Source organism: Phalangium opilio, unplaced genomic scaffold (assembly GCF_054372755.1).
Source record: "Phalangium opilio isolate 3A_F unplaced genomic scaffold, DU_Popi_V2 ptg000009l_1, whole genome shotgun sequence".
Lineage (NCBI taxonomy): Eukaryota > Metazoa > Arthropoda > Arachnida > Opiliones > Phalangiidae > Phalangium > Phalangium opilio.
Window position 1 is genome coordinate 5,161,403 of NW_028324146.1, and position 15,833 is coordinate 5,177,235.

General features: G+C 35.1%; 1 protein-coding gene and 1 long non-coding RNA gene across 3 annotated transcripts in view; both read right to left on the reverse strand.

Annotated features, from left to right (window-relative positions):
• Positions 1-1,426: 1,426 nt before the first annotated feature.
• Positions 1,427-3,779, reverse strand: LOC149713511 (uncharacterized). The gene is made up of 3 exons (XR_016371324.1): positions 2,280-3,779; positions 2,045-2,217; positions 1,427-1,566 (listed from the first exon to the last, which is right to left on the reverse strand). It is a non-coding gene; the product is annotated as an uncharacterized LOC149713511 (long non-coding RNA).
• Positions 3,780-4,675: 896 nt separating this feature from the next.
• Positions 4,676-15,833, reverse strand: part of LOC149713512 (uncharacterized) — a 158,913-nt gene continuing 147,755 nt past the window's right edge. For both annotated transcript variants that reach the window (XM_089848892.1, XM_089848884.1), the window contains 2 exons: positions 13,088-13,255; positions 4,676-8,125 (listed from right to left, as the gene is read on the reverse strand). In XM_089848892.1, coding sequence (XP_089705018.1) covers positions 8,024-8,125; positions 13,088-13,255 — 270 coding nt within the window. In that variant the 3' untranslated portion in view covers positions 4,676-8,023. The remainder of the gene's footprint in view (positions 8,126-13,087; positions 13,256-15,833) is intronic.

Below are 15,833 nucleotides of genomic sequence, written 5' to 3' on the forward strand. Positions count from 1 at the left end.
GAAAGCAAGCTGAATCCGAAGCTCTTCAACTTACTTGGCGGCCATTGCTTCGCCTCGTGGTGCTTTAACAGTCCGTAAGCCTAACTTTTCAATAATCCAAACTCATCTAGCTCCCCTTAAATTATTTATTTTATTTCAAGTATTTAAATTAATTAGGTAGTGTTAAATGTTAGTGAAGTTTATTTATTTATTAAAAATCGAGTGCCGTAAAAAATTATACAACGAGATGTTGGACAAAGAGAGAATCCCATAATAATTAGTTTAGGGGCTATTATTTAAAGATATTAAACGGGGTACGTAATTAATTTAGAGATATCACAATAGATTTTCGGAAATCAAGTCCCGGCGAACAAGAGGACCGTTGCCCTAAGCCTTGTCGCATTTAAACTCTAATTATTTACGCGGTCTATCTGTGGGAATAGTTATAAAATAAATAAATAGCAGGTTTTCCTAAAATTTAGGAGCTATTAATAATAAATTTAGAGATAAAGCGACAGATTTTCGAAAATCAAGTCCCGCAGAGATAACTTTAAGACCGTTGCCCTAAGCCTTGTCCAATTTAAATCCTAGTTATTTACGGGGTCGGTCTGTGGGAATAGTTTTGAAATAAATAAATAGCGGGATTTCCTAAATTTAGTTTAGGGGCTATTATTAATTTAGAGATAAAGCGAAACATTTTCGAAAATCGAGTTCCACTGAGATAATTTTCCAGACACGAGGCCAGTTGCCCTAAGACTTGTCCCATTTAAATCCTAGTTCTTTACGGGGCCTGCTTGTGGGAATAGTTTAGGGGCTATTATTAATTAATTTAGAGATAAAGCGACAAAGTTTCTAAAATCAAGTTCCGCAGAGATAATTGTAAGACACGAGGACATTCGCCCTAAGCCTTAGTTAAGCCTTGTCCCATTTTGACTAGTTTTTATTTATGGGTTCTACCTGTGGCAAGAGTTTTAAATAAATGGCAGATTTTAATAAAATTAATTTAGGGGATATTTTAAATTATTAAGCTATTAAAAGGGGCACGCTATTTAAATAAATGGCCGATTTTTCTAAAATTAATTTAGGGGATATTTTAAATTATTTTCATTATTAAGTTACATAATTTAATTTAAAATTAAATGGCAGATTTACCTAAAATTATGTTCTACCCAATTATGGGAAATAATTAGTTAGCCAGAGTATTTATTTAATTCAGGGTGGGAATCATGGTAGTCAAGCTTTCTTCAATTCGGGGTGGCAATTGGTCTTTCTCTCTAAATTAAGTAGCCAGTTTTTTAATAAAGGACCGCCCAAAAGTAGGCAATATTTTAGGATGTGTTATTAATATGTTTTCATTTATAGATGCAGCTGATATTCTTGGATTTTTCTGTCGCTGGTCATTATGAGACGTATCTTTCCCGATGACATCCTTTGTTGGATTGACGTTGACCATGACTTCCGCTGTTCTGGACTTGCTATGTATCATTCCTGATGACAAGCTTTGTTGGATTCCGTTACACGATGTCTTCTTCCAGACTTGCTCTCTCTCTAAACATTGACTCGAAGATACGGAGAAAATCATTGAAGCTAGAAGACACAAAATACATAATTTTACTTGGAAATTTTACATGTAACAACTTATTTTAATTTTTTGCTTGCAAATGTTTTTGTAACAACTTATTTTTTTGCGTTCAAACTTTAATTTACCAAACCCTTTAATAATATCTTTGTTCGGAAATTTTTGTAAACACTTGGTTTTTTATTGAATAACTTTTGCCTCAAACCTCGTTCTTTATTTTCTTCAATTTATTTAGATACTAGACTTGGTTTAAATGTTTAAAAGACAACACTTAGGGAGGTTTTTTGACCCCTTTTTTAAGCTTTTTACTTAAAAACAAGTGAAAAATACATTAAAAAAGAATTTTTTTATTAAAAAATAAAATTTTTATGAAAAATTTATAAAATACAATAAAATAAGCATAAAAAAGGTAAAAAAAAACGTTATAAGTAAATCGATTGATTTTTTAGAACCGAGTCTAGTATCGAAACTTTAAGCTATACTTACTCAACCACCCCCCACGTAAGCCTTGCGAGCCCAATTTAAATTTAACAAGTCCCTGTTCAACTCGGGAATTATTAAATTTAAACTAAGGCCCGCTGTGGAGCCCCCAAACCAGGAAACGTCGTCCTTAGCATGGGATTTCCAATGAAAGTCCACTCGCTGACGTCCACTTGTTCCTGCGGAAGAAAAATTCGAATTAATATTTGGAAAATAATGGCAAACGAATAAAATTAATTACCTTAATACGAAAATCCACTCCAGTATTCTCGCATGATGCGACGCAAAAGGTTCCGGCATAAGACAAATGACTATTTGGCAATGGCACACTCGTAACATTAATAGTGAAAGAATACCATAAAAAGCTAAGCCTCGCCTTAAACCCGCTTAAAATCGTGTTTACTTTTAAAGGACAAAGCGTATAAGCAACCTTCTACCTTAAACATAAATTTATTTAGATCCTGCAAAACTACCTCAAGGAGTTGCCAAACGCTTTTCCTCTAAAAATATTTTTAATTAAAACCATAAACTAGATACCTTAATACCGCAAAGGGAATCTCACCCTTAAAATCCTGATTACGTTCATTATTCTTAAAAGGGAGGGCTAGGACTAGTGTTCACCTATTCCATAATAAAGCATTTTATTTATGTCCTGGCGAAAAAACAAATCCCTACAAAGAAAAGGACACAAGCGCTTTCCCTTCTAAAAATTGCTAGTGCCTAAACCTTTTAACAAGCTGTCTAAATAGCTTTCTAATGAGATTCCCTTTCAACGGATAAAGTCCAAGTGTAGACCTGTATTAAGAATGTAATTGACCTGGGGTTATAGAACAACATCTCGCTTAAAAAGTTGAAGAATTGCCTCCAAAATTTGGTTCTAAACAACGCAACTTGTGCCAATCTGAAATGCTTTGGTGCAAACGGTTCACTTGAAGGGTCAATCAGCAATAAATTAAGTTAATTGAAACTATTCAGATTGATCTTTCAAAAGGTTTCTTACCGTGACATTTTCTACAGGAGTTAAAAAATTTCCGGCCAGCTAAGTGGTTTAAATGACACAGCAATATCTTACAATAACTTTTAAATAAATAAATTAAGCAATTAAAAAGAAGGGTCAGTTTACAATAAAACTTCTTAATCTATCAACAACTTTTCACAAATCAAGGTTTGAACAGGGGTTCACACATTTGAGCCGCAAACTATTAATCTGAACGTTTTCCCATAAAATTCGCAGCTTAGAGAAACTAAAATTACATTTGCCAAAAAAACTTTGGCTTTAATGAACGCTTCAATCTTGGCCACCGTTTTGGGCCAAAACGGAGGCTAAGATTAAAGCGATCATTCACGCCAAAGTTTAACGCGCAAAATACCGCAACATCTAATACTGCCTAGATAATTTCACTACATTTACACCCCAAGGCTGTAATTTGTACGGCTTGATTAATAAAATTGTAACCCTTTTACTCTTAATTTTGACAAAATTTAGAGTTTGACAGTTAAAAACTTAGCCGTACTTACTAACAAATAAGGCTCGGCCTTCGCCACACCCTAAGCCTAACCTCGTTGACGCAATTTACGAACTCAGGGTTTAGCATGATTTGCGCAGATTTTCATTACCCATTTTGAAATAAAATTAATAAACAAACATTTTCACTTAAAATACGATCAAAAATTATGTTAAAAACCTTAATAAATTACCAAATCCGGGTTATTTTGGACAGCGTTACGCACAGTCGTGAAATCTCCAACCGTCCTTAAGGCGACGTGTCATAATTCTGACGGCCCACTCGATCACGCCCCCAAAGCGAGCAGATTGCGTGCGTGGGCGCGAAATGAGTGCGCCGTGGCTATGTCTATTCGCCCATGCGGCGCTGTGCGGCTATGCCAACATAAAGTAGTATTCTATGAGTCACAAATATATTTAAGGCAATTTAATGAAACCTCTTTTTTTACTCCATTAAAACTACTCCATGGAAATATTGTTTGTCACCATGGAGCAGTATTTGAGGAGACAAAAATATATTTAAGGCAATTTAATGAAACCTCTTTTTTTACTGCGTTAAAACTTCTCCATGGAAATATTGCTTGTCACCATGGAGCAGTATTTGAGGAGACAAAAATATATTTAAGACAATTTAATGAAACTTTTTTTTACTCCATCAAAACTACTCCACGGAAATATAGCTTATCACCATGGAGCAGTATTTGAGGAGACAAAATAGTTTTAAGGCAATTTTATAGGAACTTTTGTTGTCACTACAGTAAAACTTCTTCATGGAAAATGCTAATTGAAACGTCAACGATTTTGGGGGAAAGGTTTGCCGTTTTCAACTGCAATGAACCTAAGTGCGTAAAAATTGACAGAATTCCTTCATGGGAACCCTTATACATATCCATGGTCCTACAGTCTTGACTCCTGTTCTTCTGCCTTGTGTCTTAAATTCTACCAGGCGACAATATTAAGTTTGTTTTCTTGCCCTACTTTAAAAAGTGGAACGGGGGAAAAGTGTAAAACTCTCTCACCCGCGTCTATGCGAGCACGCCTAGTGTCCTGTTATCATGGGGAGACGACAAGGAGAGTGGATTCCCTGTGTCGGCTCTGTTTTTAAGTGTTTAAGTATAATTAACTCGTGACAATTTAACAAAAGATTACAGTTTTATTAGGCTGAAAATATATATACAATTTGTCTTTAAACTGATCCATATAAGATTTTTGGTGTATTGTTTTTTAACTAGTACGTTAAGGGGTATTTTGAACGAAAGCCTGACATGAAGAACGTCCATGTTACTGTGATTTCCACTTTTGGTTATCATATAAACTTATCCAAATCATTTTCTTAGTTTCGCCATTCAACATGAGCACCCTATTTTACAATTATCCTTTAAATCATAATTTGAAATTGTTAAATGATTTTCTCATTAAATTTGTTTTGGCATCAGAGTTTGAGATTTCTTTGCGTAGGAATTTAGAGCTTGAAGCACATACCAATCTTAGAACCAGTGTAGTTTTTTTACTAGGAAAAAACCAAAACAAAGTTCACTACGCATTAGCGCGTGAATATGTGTAGCATATGCGTTTGAAAAATCGGGTCAAAGCATGAATTCCCGTCATAGCGACATCTGGCGACGGTGTTCATGCGTGAATACGCATACCCTACGCCACGTTTCAAAAGGTGACTGAGGTGGCTACTGTTTCTGTTCTGTACTCAGGGATAAGGGAGTCAGATGGATTGGAAATGATGATGGGCGACCTGCGGCACCATATCTCTCCCAGTGTACCTCGCGCACGCCCCTACCCTTCCGTAGGCGATTGCTAAGTGCTGCCGCGTAGCGCCATTTTATTTGAATGAGAACTAGCTTCTATTTTTGAGATAGAGGGAGCGTCCTTTACAATTTCGTCCGGCACGACCCTACCTAACCGCTGGGGATGATGGGAGGACTATGGTGCCGTAGGTGGGGGTACAAAGGCAACGCTTAAGGTATGGGGGTTTCCACTCCATTACTCTCTCCTTCAAGCTGTACTGACTCAAAGGCTGGTTATGATTTAGTTTTTAATAAGTTTAAAACTTCTTGAAACTCTTTTTAAGCGTAGGAACTTGTGCAAAAATGAAATGAGATTATTTTTTACAACTAAGAAATGTTCAATATAACGAGAATTATGACAATAATAGGGATACAAGTAAAGTTCGGCCTGTATTTAAATTTTATCTTTCAAAAGGATGTTCAGCTCAACAGTATGCTATTTTACACGAGGCAGTGAGAGCCGTCGTCGCGTCGATAGAGTGTGCGATTTTACAGAAACTACTGGAATTGTCACACTTTTCGTTATAATGTTATTTCCACTGTTTCTATGTTTAATATCTTTCTTGGTTTTAAAATTCTGCCTTTTGTAAGGGGCAACGGTGTAGTTGAGAATTTTAACTCAATATCGCAAAATTAACATGAATATTTTTTACGGCACTACATACAAATATAAGTGGTGAATATTTAAATTTTAATTATTTTCCATTTTTATAAAATATTATAGTGTTAATTTCAATTGCATGTTACTACATAAACATCGGATATTGTGATGACCAGTGTATACCATTGTTGTCGCACAATATATAATTGTCATTTTGTCACGTGGTATTGTGTTTCATTTTTGAAGTTTGTCCTACAATCACTAGATGCGTAAAATTAATTTCATTGGGTAAAATTCTAAAGTACAAATGAATATGTTTAATAGTTTTATTTAGAAATATAATTTAAATAAAGTTAAAAGCTATTATAGGTATTTACTGAATTAGTTTGGTAATGATGCCTTTAAAGTAAGTCTCGGCTGTGGTTTAGTTCAATCAAATGCCAATAGATGCTCCCAGAGTAGAGGGGTGGAATTGGCTGGCCCTCTAAGCTTGACAAAGGATAGTTTTAGCTCCGCCCTCGAGGGCGTATTCTGATTCGTTCCAGTCCTTGGCAAGGTAAAATTACTGTGTTGAAGCATAGACCACTCGATTATGCGTTGTAGAGCGCGGACCGAGTGGGCTATGATTAAAGATTAAGGGTGCCACAGCCCACAGGAGCCGGCATTTGCTTTATTTGTGTCCACTTGTAATTTAGTAAGGTTTAAAATGAAATTGTAACAAAACCTGTAGAAGCAGTAGCAACCGCGTAACATTAGCACTGGAATATTGCGTGACAGCATGGTAACTGGTAAAGAGCATTGGGACCACACAAAACATACATTTGTGAAAATTGTTAAAACGCATTTTGATCGAGACAAAATTGCGTTCAATGGGACGGATATATGTTTAATATTTTAGTTTCACAGCTTAGAAAAACATTTTTTTCTTAAGGCTTTATATATGAATAAAATACTGTAAAGACCATAGTGCCGTTTTATCAATTAGTTACATTCAAAAGCAGTAACCGTTGATGTCATGCTATAGTGTGGTAATATAAATTATCAAGCATTTTAAGGTGATTTGGGACAAAGAACTTAAATTAATTTTTGTATTCTTTTACACACAGATTATGCGGTAGTTTTAATTTTTAGTTCCTTAATTTTCGGTTTAATCATCGTTAAAGCACGCTTTTATTGTTAATTTCGAAAAGTTCTAATTTTTAATTTTTAATCTAAAACTTCTTATGTAAAATTTTGAAACCGCTACCAATTCTAAAGATTTTTTTAGTTACTTAGTTTTATGAATGAATTTGGTTTTAGATTTAATATTATGATGGCCTTCTTAAAAATACTATGTCTTTTGGGTCAAGTTTATTTTAATAGAGATTGCGTAACCTTTTGATAATAATTGAAATTCCAATTAATTTGGTTTTATTAGACAATCATATGTGGGTCGTCAAAAATGAAAATAAAATAATTATACAATCGCAACAATTGAAAATATTAACTCATTGCGTTTATATTTTAGTATCTCCCACCTCATTACCATTAAAACATGATTTTCTTTTAATTGTTAATGAAAACTAATTAAAGTGGTAATATGGTAGGCTTAACTATTTTAACACAAAATACGGGTTATCTAAGCTTATATTTTTGTTTTGTACCGCGTCAAATATCCTTAAAATTGCTTTGAAACTTCAGGGAAAATGCAAGGGTTTGTTGCTTTGGGTTTACGTTTAAAATCTTTTCAAATAATATTACAGAAAAATCGTTTAGATTTAGGAATGAAATAAATTAAATAGTTTTGTGGAGTTTGAACAACTGCTGTCGAAAGGTGACTTGCAATGTTACATTTTTGTCAACCCACATCGAAACTTGTAGTATTTTATATACAATTACTAGCCGGTACAAAGTGTTAATGCCGGCAAGGGCTAAAATGTTTTGGTAGAAAAAACCGAAGTGGTTTAATGTTAAATACATATATAGAAAGGGCGTGTCACTACGACTTGTGCAAGGACATGAGCCCTTTTATATTTATTAACATATTAGTTAGATATAGAGTTCGTTTTTATAATTTCATCAGCTTGATCATTTCAGTTCAGTTAGATGATTCGATCCGAGACTTGGTACCTTTCTTCGGGACATCCCAAACTTCTGGCCTCCCTTCCAGAGTCTCTTCTTTCTACTCGTCTTTGACTGTCTTTCTGTGGGGGAAAAAGTTACTTAGTCATTTGCGATTTTTTTAAAACTCGTAGGTACACTGGACAGTGTAGAAAAGGGTTGGCAAAATTAAACAAGATGCCACGACAGGCCATATTATGTAGGAAACCGCTGAGCGGGGAGGTCAAATTTCATAATAAAGGAGATTGTTTCAGGTCACACCAAAAGAGTCCAGCGACAGTCAGACAATATGCCTCATCTTCGATGTCGGGTTGTTTTATCCGGTTTAAATGAACAGTTAAAACCACTGTAAACCACTAGTTTTAAATGATTTCCCCACTACTCAGTTTAAACTCTAAGAACAAACTTGAATCTATAATAGTCTTTCGTAACTATTAATTAAAAACATAATGGTTTAAACCCGGGCTTTTTCTCTATGGTTAAAACAGCTCTCACTGGTTCTTGCCAACCCCGAATTCTTGTTAATTATTCGTGATAGGTGATTGCCCTTGTCGAGTTGTACAGTACAAATACAAGTATGCTTCAATTTTATAGAAGTCCTTGAGCCAGTTGAAATACTTTTAGGCCTAAGTAGGTGCCATATCAAATATCTAAAATAGGTGTAAGTGTTCATATACGCTATAACATTTAATATTGAGTTAACATAAGATATTTGTAGAACTACATTAACCTGGTTACAACATCTTAAAACCATAAGTTCTTTCTTTTTTTGCAAGAAGGTGAAACTTAATTGATCTTTACTCGAATCGCTTGTTAACTAAATCTTATAGATTTTTACGAGCGTTCCCCATTAAGGCACTTTGTGTGTTAACATAAGTTTATTAGATAAGTTCCATAAGTATGACACTACCTATACCACGCAATGCTAAAGGCTTACTGAGAGCTAGTTCAAGAACGACCCCAGAATTGATTGCAAGCGGTTTTGCATTCCATCGTCCTATTTAGTCTGACTAAGCCTTTATAGGCGTCGCTTTACGAGAGTCTATGACGTTTCACTTACAAGCTCTCAGTAACCAGTGGCAAACTTATGGAACATATCTCATGAACCTATGGTGTTAACAATAGATTGGTTTGATGACCCAATTAAGTCGTGTTTGACGTTGGCTGGCTCGCGGAGTGTATAATGCTGCGAGCTCAATAATTGGTGCGCGTTGCGTTACTGTACTTTTTAAATCTAGGATTCCTCCAATAATCAATGTCCTGATTGATTTCGATAACATTATCAGGCTCAGAACGATGGATGGTCCGGTGATAGAGATCTCTTTCCTGATAACGTCTCTGAAATTAATCAGTCGATTGTCTTAATTAGGTAGATTAGGAGCATCGATTCCATTGTATTACAAATGTGTACATTGCTAATTAATGAATTGAAAGCTTGAGATACTTAAGGTGTGCACGATTAGGTCTATTGTATGACAGCGTCTAAAAGACGTGTCAATCCGAGAATATCCGACACTTTGTGTCGAAGAAACGAGATTTTCACCTTACGCTGCATATTCAGAGTTTGGGCTTATCGTTCAGATACATATAGTTCTCAGAAGAAGCGATTTCTAGTTTACCAGGGAGACGGTATAAGATGACTAAGTATTCGCGCGCTATAGTCCCAGTCTCCCTTTCAAAATACAAGGGGGGACGTAAAAGGAGGCCGGGCTATTTCGCCTCTCCTCAGTCGGAAAATGCGTAATTTTCTTCATTCGCGTCGCGCTGACGTGAGTTTTCAAGAACCAATGAGATGCTGGTTGTAATTCAGAGGCGGGGATTAACTCCGGACCCACGTTTGGACTAGGGATAAAGCTTGAAATGTGGGGAATTTGTACCTTCTCCCTAATAAACTAGATATCGCTTCTTGGTTTTTACTTCTGTGAAATTCTTCAAATCATATTAACCCATGATAAAATGTTTCTATATTCACCATCCAATTTCAGATTAGCATCCTTAGTCAAAAGGTCTTATTTTGAGGAAAGGATAATTTTTACTTTAAATAATTTTCATGTTTAATTAGTTTTGGAAAATAAAAACAACAACAAACAAACGGGTCTTCATTGGCGCTACTTATTAACCCACCAATTTAACTTAATTCCGAAGGAGCAATGGGATATCATGTCTGACGCAGCTAGGTTAAGCGAACAATGAAGGAAAAAAATTGTTTTCAAAGGCTGATAAACTCGAAATAATAATGATTAATTGTTCTTGAGAAATTATAAATTGTTAAGAAAGTAAAAGTCAGATTTTGAAGTCAAAATTCATCTCTCTCTCTCTCTCCTACACAATAGTGGGAAGAGCACGAGCGGCAGACAGTTACTTCTAAATCTATTACGAGGTTGTCGAACTTTTATCTTTCACTCTCAGTCTCTTGTTTCTTTGCCAGGTATTTTAAAATACCACAAGTTCCAAGATGAAGATTACGAAACCTTTTCAGAGAAAGATATTTAACAAGTAGCACAAGCCTCATTATACCGATTTTGTTTACATGAATATTCTTCAATCTTTACATTAACTGGCCAATGTAATAATTAGTACCCTATAATTATACCTAAACCAAAGTTGTTTTTTAATTATGAGTTTTACTTAAAATCTTCAAATAAACTAAAATGTTCATCAAATCAACCTTTGCAATTTTTCATATTTTTTTTGGAAATTGAATTACTTTATGACGGTCAAAACGATTTTTCTTATTTATTTTGGAGAAGCCATTAGATGAAATTGAATCACGTTATGACGGATCAAAATGATTAGATATTTTAATTAGGGAATTAAATTATTCGTGGAGATCTTTTTCTTATCCTCTTTATCTAAATTTGAAGTGAAATAACGTACCAAATAATATACTTAATTGCGTGTAAAGATTCATTCGGATATTTAATTAAGTCTTTTAATTTAGTTATAGATATTTCTCCGGACAGCCGGTCAAAGCCAGTGAGAGAAATACAGTTCTGAGTCTCATGAAAAGAAGGCGTAAAAGATGATAACAATGATATCTCTTGTTTCTAGGCCCGATGAAAAGGCAAATTGGGTCGTTAAAAATAATGTGTTTTTACCTCCCAACTGACAGCAAACACAAATACATAATTGCTTTCTTATTGATCTGGCTATCATTTATATCGTAAATCCGATAATGCACCACCCGCTGTTTTTTAGGTTATAGAAAATCTATACCTAGTTTTAATTTTTTTCTAAACCAATATCTGTACACTCGTATTTCTGAATCTTTCTTTCTGGTTCATTTACCAGTTATTTAGTTTACGAATCATAGACTTTAGCAACCAAGAACATACATTGTAACGAGAAATCAATCTGAGATAAATGACTGGTGATTTAGAAAATAAGGATTTTTAGTTTAAATTGAGTAGAAAGTCCTTCTTGAAAATAATATCTCAATGCTATTCAACTATATGATTGTGAAACAAGGTTTGTTGTTGTTATAAAGGTTTCTTTGTTGCGTTAAAGCATTAGATCGAAATTTGGAAAAGAATACAGTGCATTCAAGCTCCTTACTAAGTCTACAAAGTGGTTTATCTATTTTAGACCAACTGACTGAACTGAGGATGTAGAATTTACATCTAAAACAGAGTTTTTCTTATAGGGTAGCTTTAGACGAAAACTCCAAATCCTCATTAGACATTTCAGTAGGATAGTTAAGGAAATCCTTATAAAGTAGATAGAATCGGTTGGCCAAAAGAGCTAAGCTACATTGCATAACGATATGCATAATTTTGATTATAATCCTGTACATTTTGGAGCATCATCCTTACTTTAATATGGGGTAAACAATAGTTTAATGTGTTGGCAAAAAGTAAATAATTTGACTTTAAAAAAAGACAAATAGTTTCCGTGACGTTCTTTACGGTTTAAAGTGGGATTCTTCGAATTAAAATTTCTTTGTGGTTGGTTCGTAATTGCGGCATTGACATTCTAGGTTGAACGTTTGCAACATAATCGCGAGAAATAAGAATTTTTTTACAGTGAATATCTTGAAAGACCGTTTCTCGCAACAGATTCCCCATAATATAGGCCTACAAAGTAAATTTAGGAATTTCTCTATTGCAAAGCAACCCTGTGATACTTGGTTCCTTGCCAGTAGCGATGACTTAATCCTCTTGTGACTTTCAGTCTTATCAAGACAGCGTGGTTTTAAAGAAAAGTATTTCAAATGTATACTTAAAGAGACGCTAAAATTATTAAATTTATACTTATGCAAACTTTAACTGTATTGGCAATACTCTTATCCTAACTTCAAATGTATTGGCAATTCAATAACACTTATCCAAATTTCAACTGCATTGGCAATTCAATAACACTTATCCAAATATCAACTGCATTGGCAATTCAATAACACTTATCCAAATATCAACTGCATTGGCAATGCAATACTCTTATCCTCATCTAAGCTTCAACTGTATTGGCAATGCAATATTCTTATTCAAACTTCATTTGTATTGGCAATGCAATACTCTTATCCAAACTTCAACTGTATTGGCAATGCAATACTCTTATCCAAACTTCAACTGTATTGGCAATGCAATAACTCTTATCCTAACTTCAACTGTATTGCAATGCAATACTCTCATCATCCAAACGTCAACTGTAATGGCAACACGATAGTCGTATAAAAACTTCAGCTGTATTGACAATGCAACTCTTACCCAACTTCAACTGTATTGTCAATGCAACTCTTACCCAACTTCAACTGTATTGTCAATGCAACTCTTACCCAACTTCAACTGTATTGTCAATGCAACTCTTACCCAACTTCAACTGTATTGTCAATGCAACTCTTACCCAACTTCAACTGTATTGTCAATGCAACTCTTACCCAACTTCAACTGTATTGTCAATGCAACTCTTACCCAACTTCAACTGTATTGTCAATGCGATACTCTTATCAGACCCAAAAGTTAATAAATCTTTCTGAATTATTTAAGTTCCCCTTTCAGGCTCAATGAAGTGTGCTAATACATGTATGTCTACGACTTTGCATTACTTACTCTTATAGGATCGGAATGTATGCCATCTTCGTTATCGTAGACACTGTCCGCCGCAATATTTTCGTAGGCCGCCGCTAACTTGCGTTCCCATCCTGGACACGATTCAACCATTCCTTCCCTGTCGTACAATGTCCCGTTGTTCTGCGCTCCATGACTGCGGCCGTATACCTGCCAAGAAAAAATAATGGTTAAATTTAGAACTTGAAGAAGTATTCATTATTGTTATTAAATAGTAATTAGGTTGGTTAGTTCTTGAAATTGAAATCAGATATTTTTTATGCTTAAAATTTCCATTTTATCAAAACTGAGCTCTGCTTTCTATATTTACGTCTAAAAATCAACCAATTCTGAAAAATGGACATTATTGAAAGCCTGGCCTACATTTTATAAAATATTAGATATAAAATTTATGATTTTTCAGAGAATTTATATTTGCTACGTTAACTCCAAGCGCCAGAGAATGCATTTGGTCAAATAAATGAAAGAATGAATTATTACACTAAAGTTTCTATCTTAAGAAAATTCTCAAAGCCAGATTTTTTAGCTCTTCGAAAGTTGAGAGATCAATGGCTCTAATTTTACTATATTTTACACAACAAGTACGTAAATAAAATTTCTGTATTAGCTAGGTGTGGTTTGGGTGGGGAGAGAGTGTTCATATATTGGACTTAGGGTTGTGAAGGATATAGCCAGTGGTCAAGGGCAATGGTATGTATCACTTTACATGCCGCAACCTTAAACAGTTTTGCGTTGGTATTTTGCTTTGAGTACAATTATTAGAGTTGAAAATGAGTTTCGTGAAATGTTATTACGTGGCAGCTTGGTGTCCTTTTAAATATTACTATTTGGTGTCCGATTACTAGCAGCCAATAGAAAAATAAGTAGTAGTCACGTTTTTATTCAGATAAATAGAAGTATATACCGTTGTTTTTCCAGTCGATAATCGAAAAATGTGTTGCGCTGCAAAAACTACTATCGAACCGGAATCTATTATTTTCATTTATCAAAGTGAAACTCTGTGTTTTTGAGTATAACTCGGTTGAAATATTACTCAACAAAGAAGGCGGAGATGTTGAAGTGAAGCGTAGTAGGTGCATGGTACAGAGTAGAATAAAGTACTACATTGAGGGACCCGTAGAACATTTCAAAATCGATAGGAATCAATTTTCAGGGTTAGAAATAGATTTCCCGATGGTGGGCCATTGCCAAGAAAATAAGCTTGAGTAAAGCTGAGATAAGAATTTTACCGATTTTCTTTCGGATATGTATTACTGGATCCGGTACCAAAGTGACATCGCCTACATATTTTCAATTTTGGAATTCATAGGTTCTGTGAGCTAAAATTATCGTCACTAGTATCATAGTCACATTTGTGCGCTAAGTACTTGACGATCTGAGTTAACACTGGAACCTGAAGGACCATTGCTATAATTAGCTGAGATAATTTTAAACAGTTAGGTCCCCCACAATAATTAGACATTTTTTTGGGAAAAATTACTTTTGTTTTTTAACATCAAGAATATACTAGACATACGCACACTGAAATTCCGATTGGGTCTGAAAACCCTACAAAGGATGGACCTAATAACGCGTGAAGCTAGCATGGCTTCCTACTCCCAGCTCGAAAAATATTGATGTGCAATAGTGCATCATGCCTTTCTAATACTTGCTGTAAGGAAATAAGGTTTCCACAAACCAGAATCAGCGCCAGAAAAGAGTTTCGAAGCTGTAAGATCTATATCTTCTAAGGCATTCCCTGTACTATATTTATCTTGTACGACTTTTAATAGCCGGGAAATTAATGCATAGAATTGATAATACCATAAATTGATAATCTACCAAATTCTATGTTTGAATGGGATCTATTGTCCTATTTTAGTATGACAAGCGAATGGCGATAAAAACCCTCTCCTCGATTGTCGGCGAGGTTTTCGTTTAGCAATTTTCTCGTCTCTAATGAAAGAGAATATACCAAGAGGAGCAGAAACTTTGTAAATAGGGACAGGCTCTGAATTTGGAGAAACTAGTTCCGGTTGTTTACGTGACCGTGTTGTCTGCTTAGAAATTACCTTTTGCACGTTAACGGCCAACCCAGAGATCAACCCTTTGCCACCACCAAAAATAAGCAGCCGACATAATTTAACCAATGAAAGGCATCGCTTCTTAGCCAATCATCAAAAACTGGATCTAGTTACTCCAAAACCGTGGCCGGGCTATTCAAAAGCCTTGTGAAAGGCTAAACTTTCTGCTCCTCTTGGTATATTCTCTTTGCTCTAATGGACCTGTTCGTCTTTTACCATGTTTTTCTTTCCAAACGTAAAACAGTTTGTAGCGCAAGTACCGCGCGAACCGTGTAAAAACACAAACTGGAGATAGGAGGTGAAAAGGCCCACGATGAAAAAGAGACCTTAAACTAACTATACCACCAAGAAGAGCCAGATCACCCCATTAGCGGCACCACTAGGGAAATAAAAGTCTATCGTGTATTTTTGGCGCCCGATCTCTCTTTGGTGCTGAGGGAGACGTTCCCCTAAAGACCTTATGATGGACACTTCAAGAGTATTATTCGCTTATGATAATACATATTCACAATGTTTATAAAACACTACATATTAAATTGGCACCATCACATTCTACTTAAAAATCTGAAATTAGGCCAATCCCAAGCCACTCACACGTTAAAGACCTTGTTGTAACTAATTGAAACTAACATTGAAGAAGTATACAGGGAGACTCTAAAGGGAGT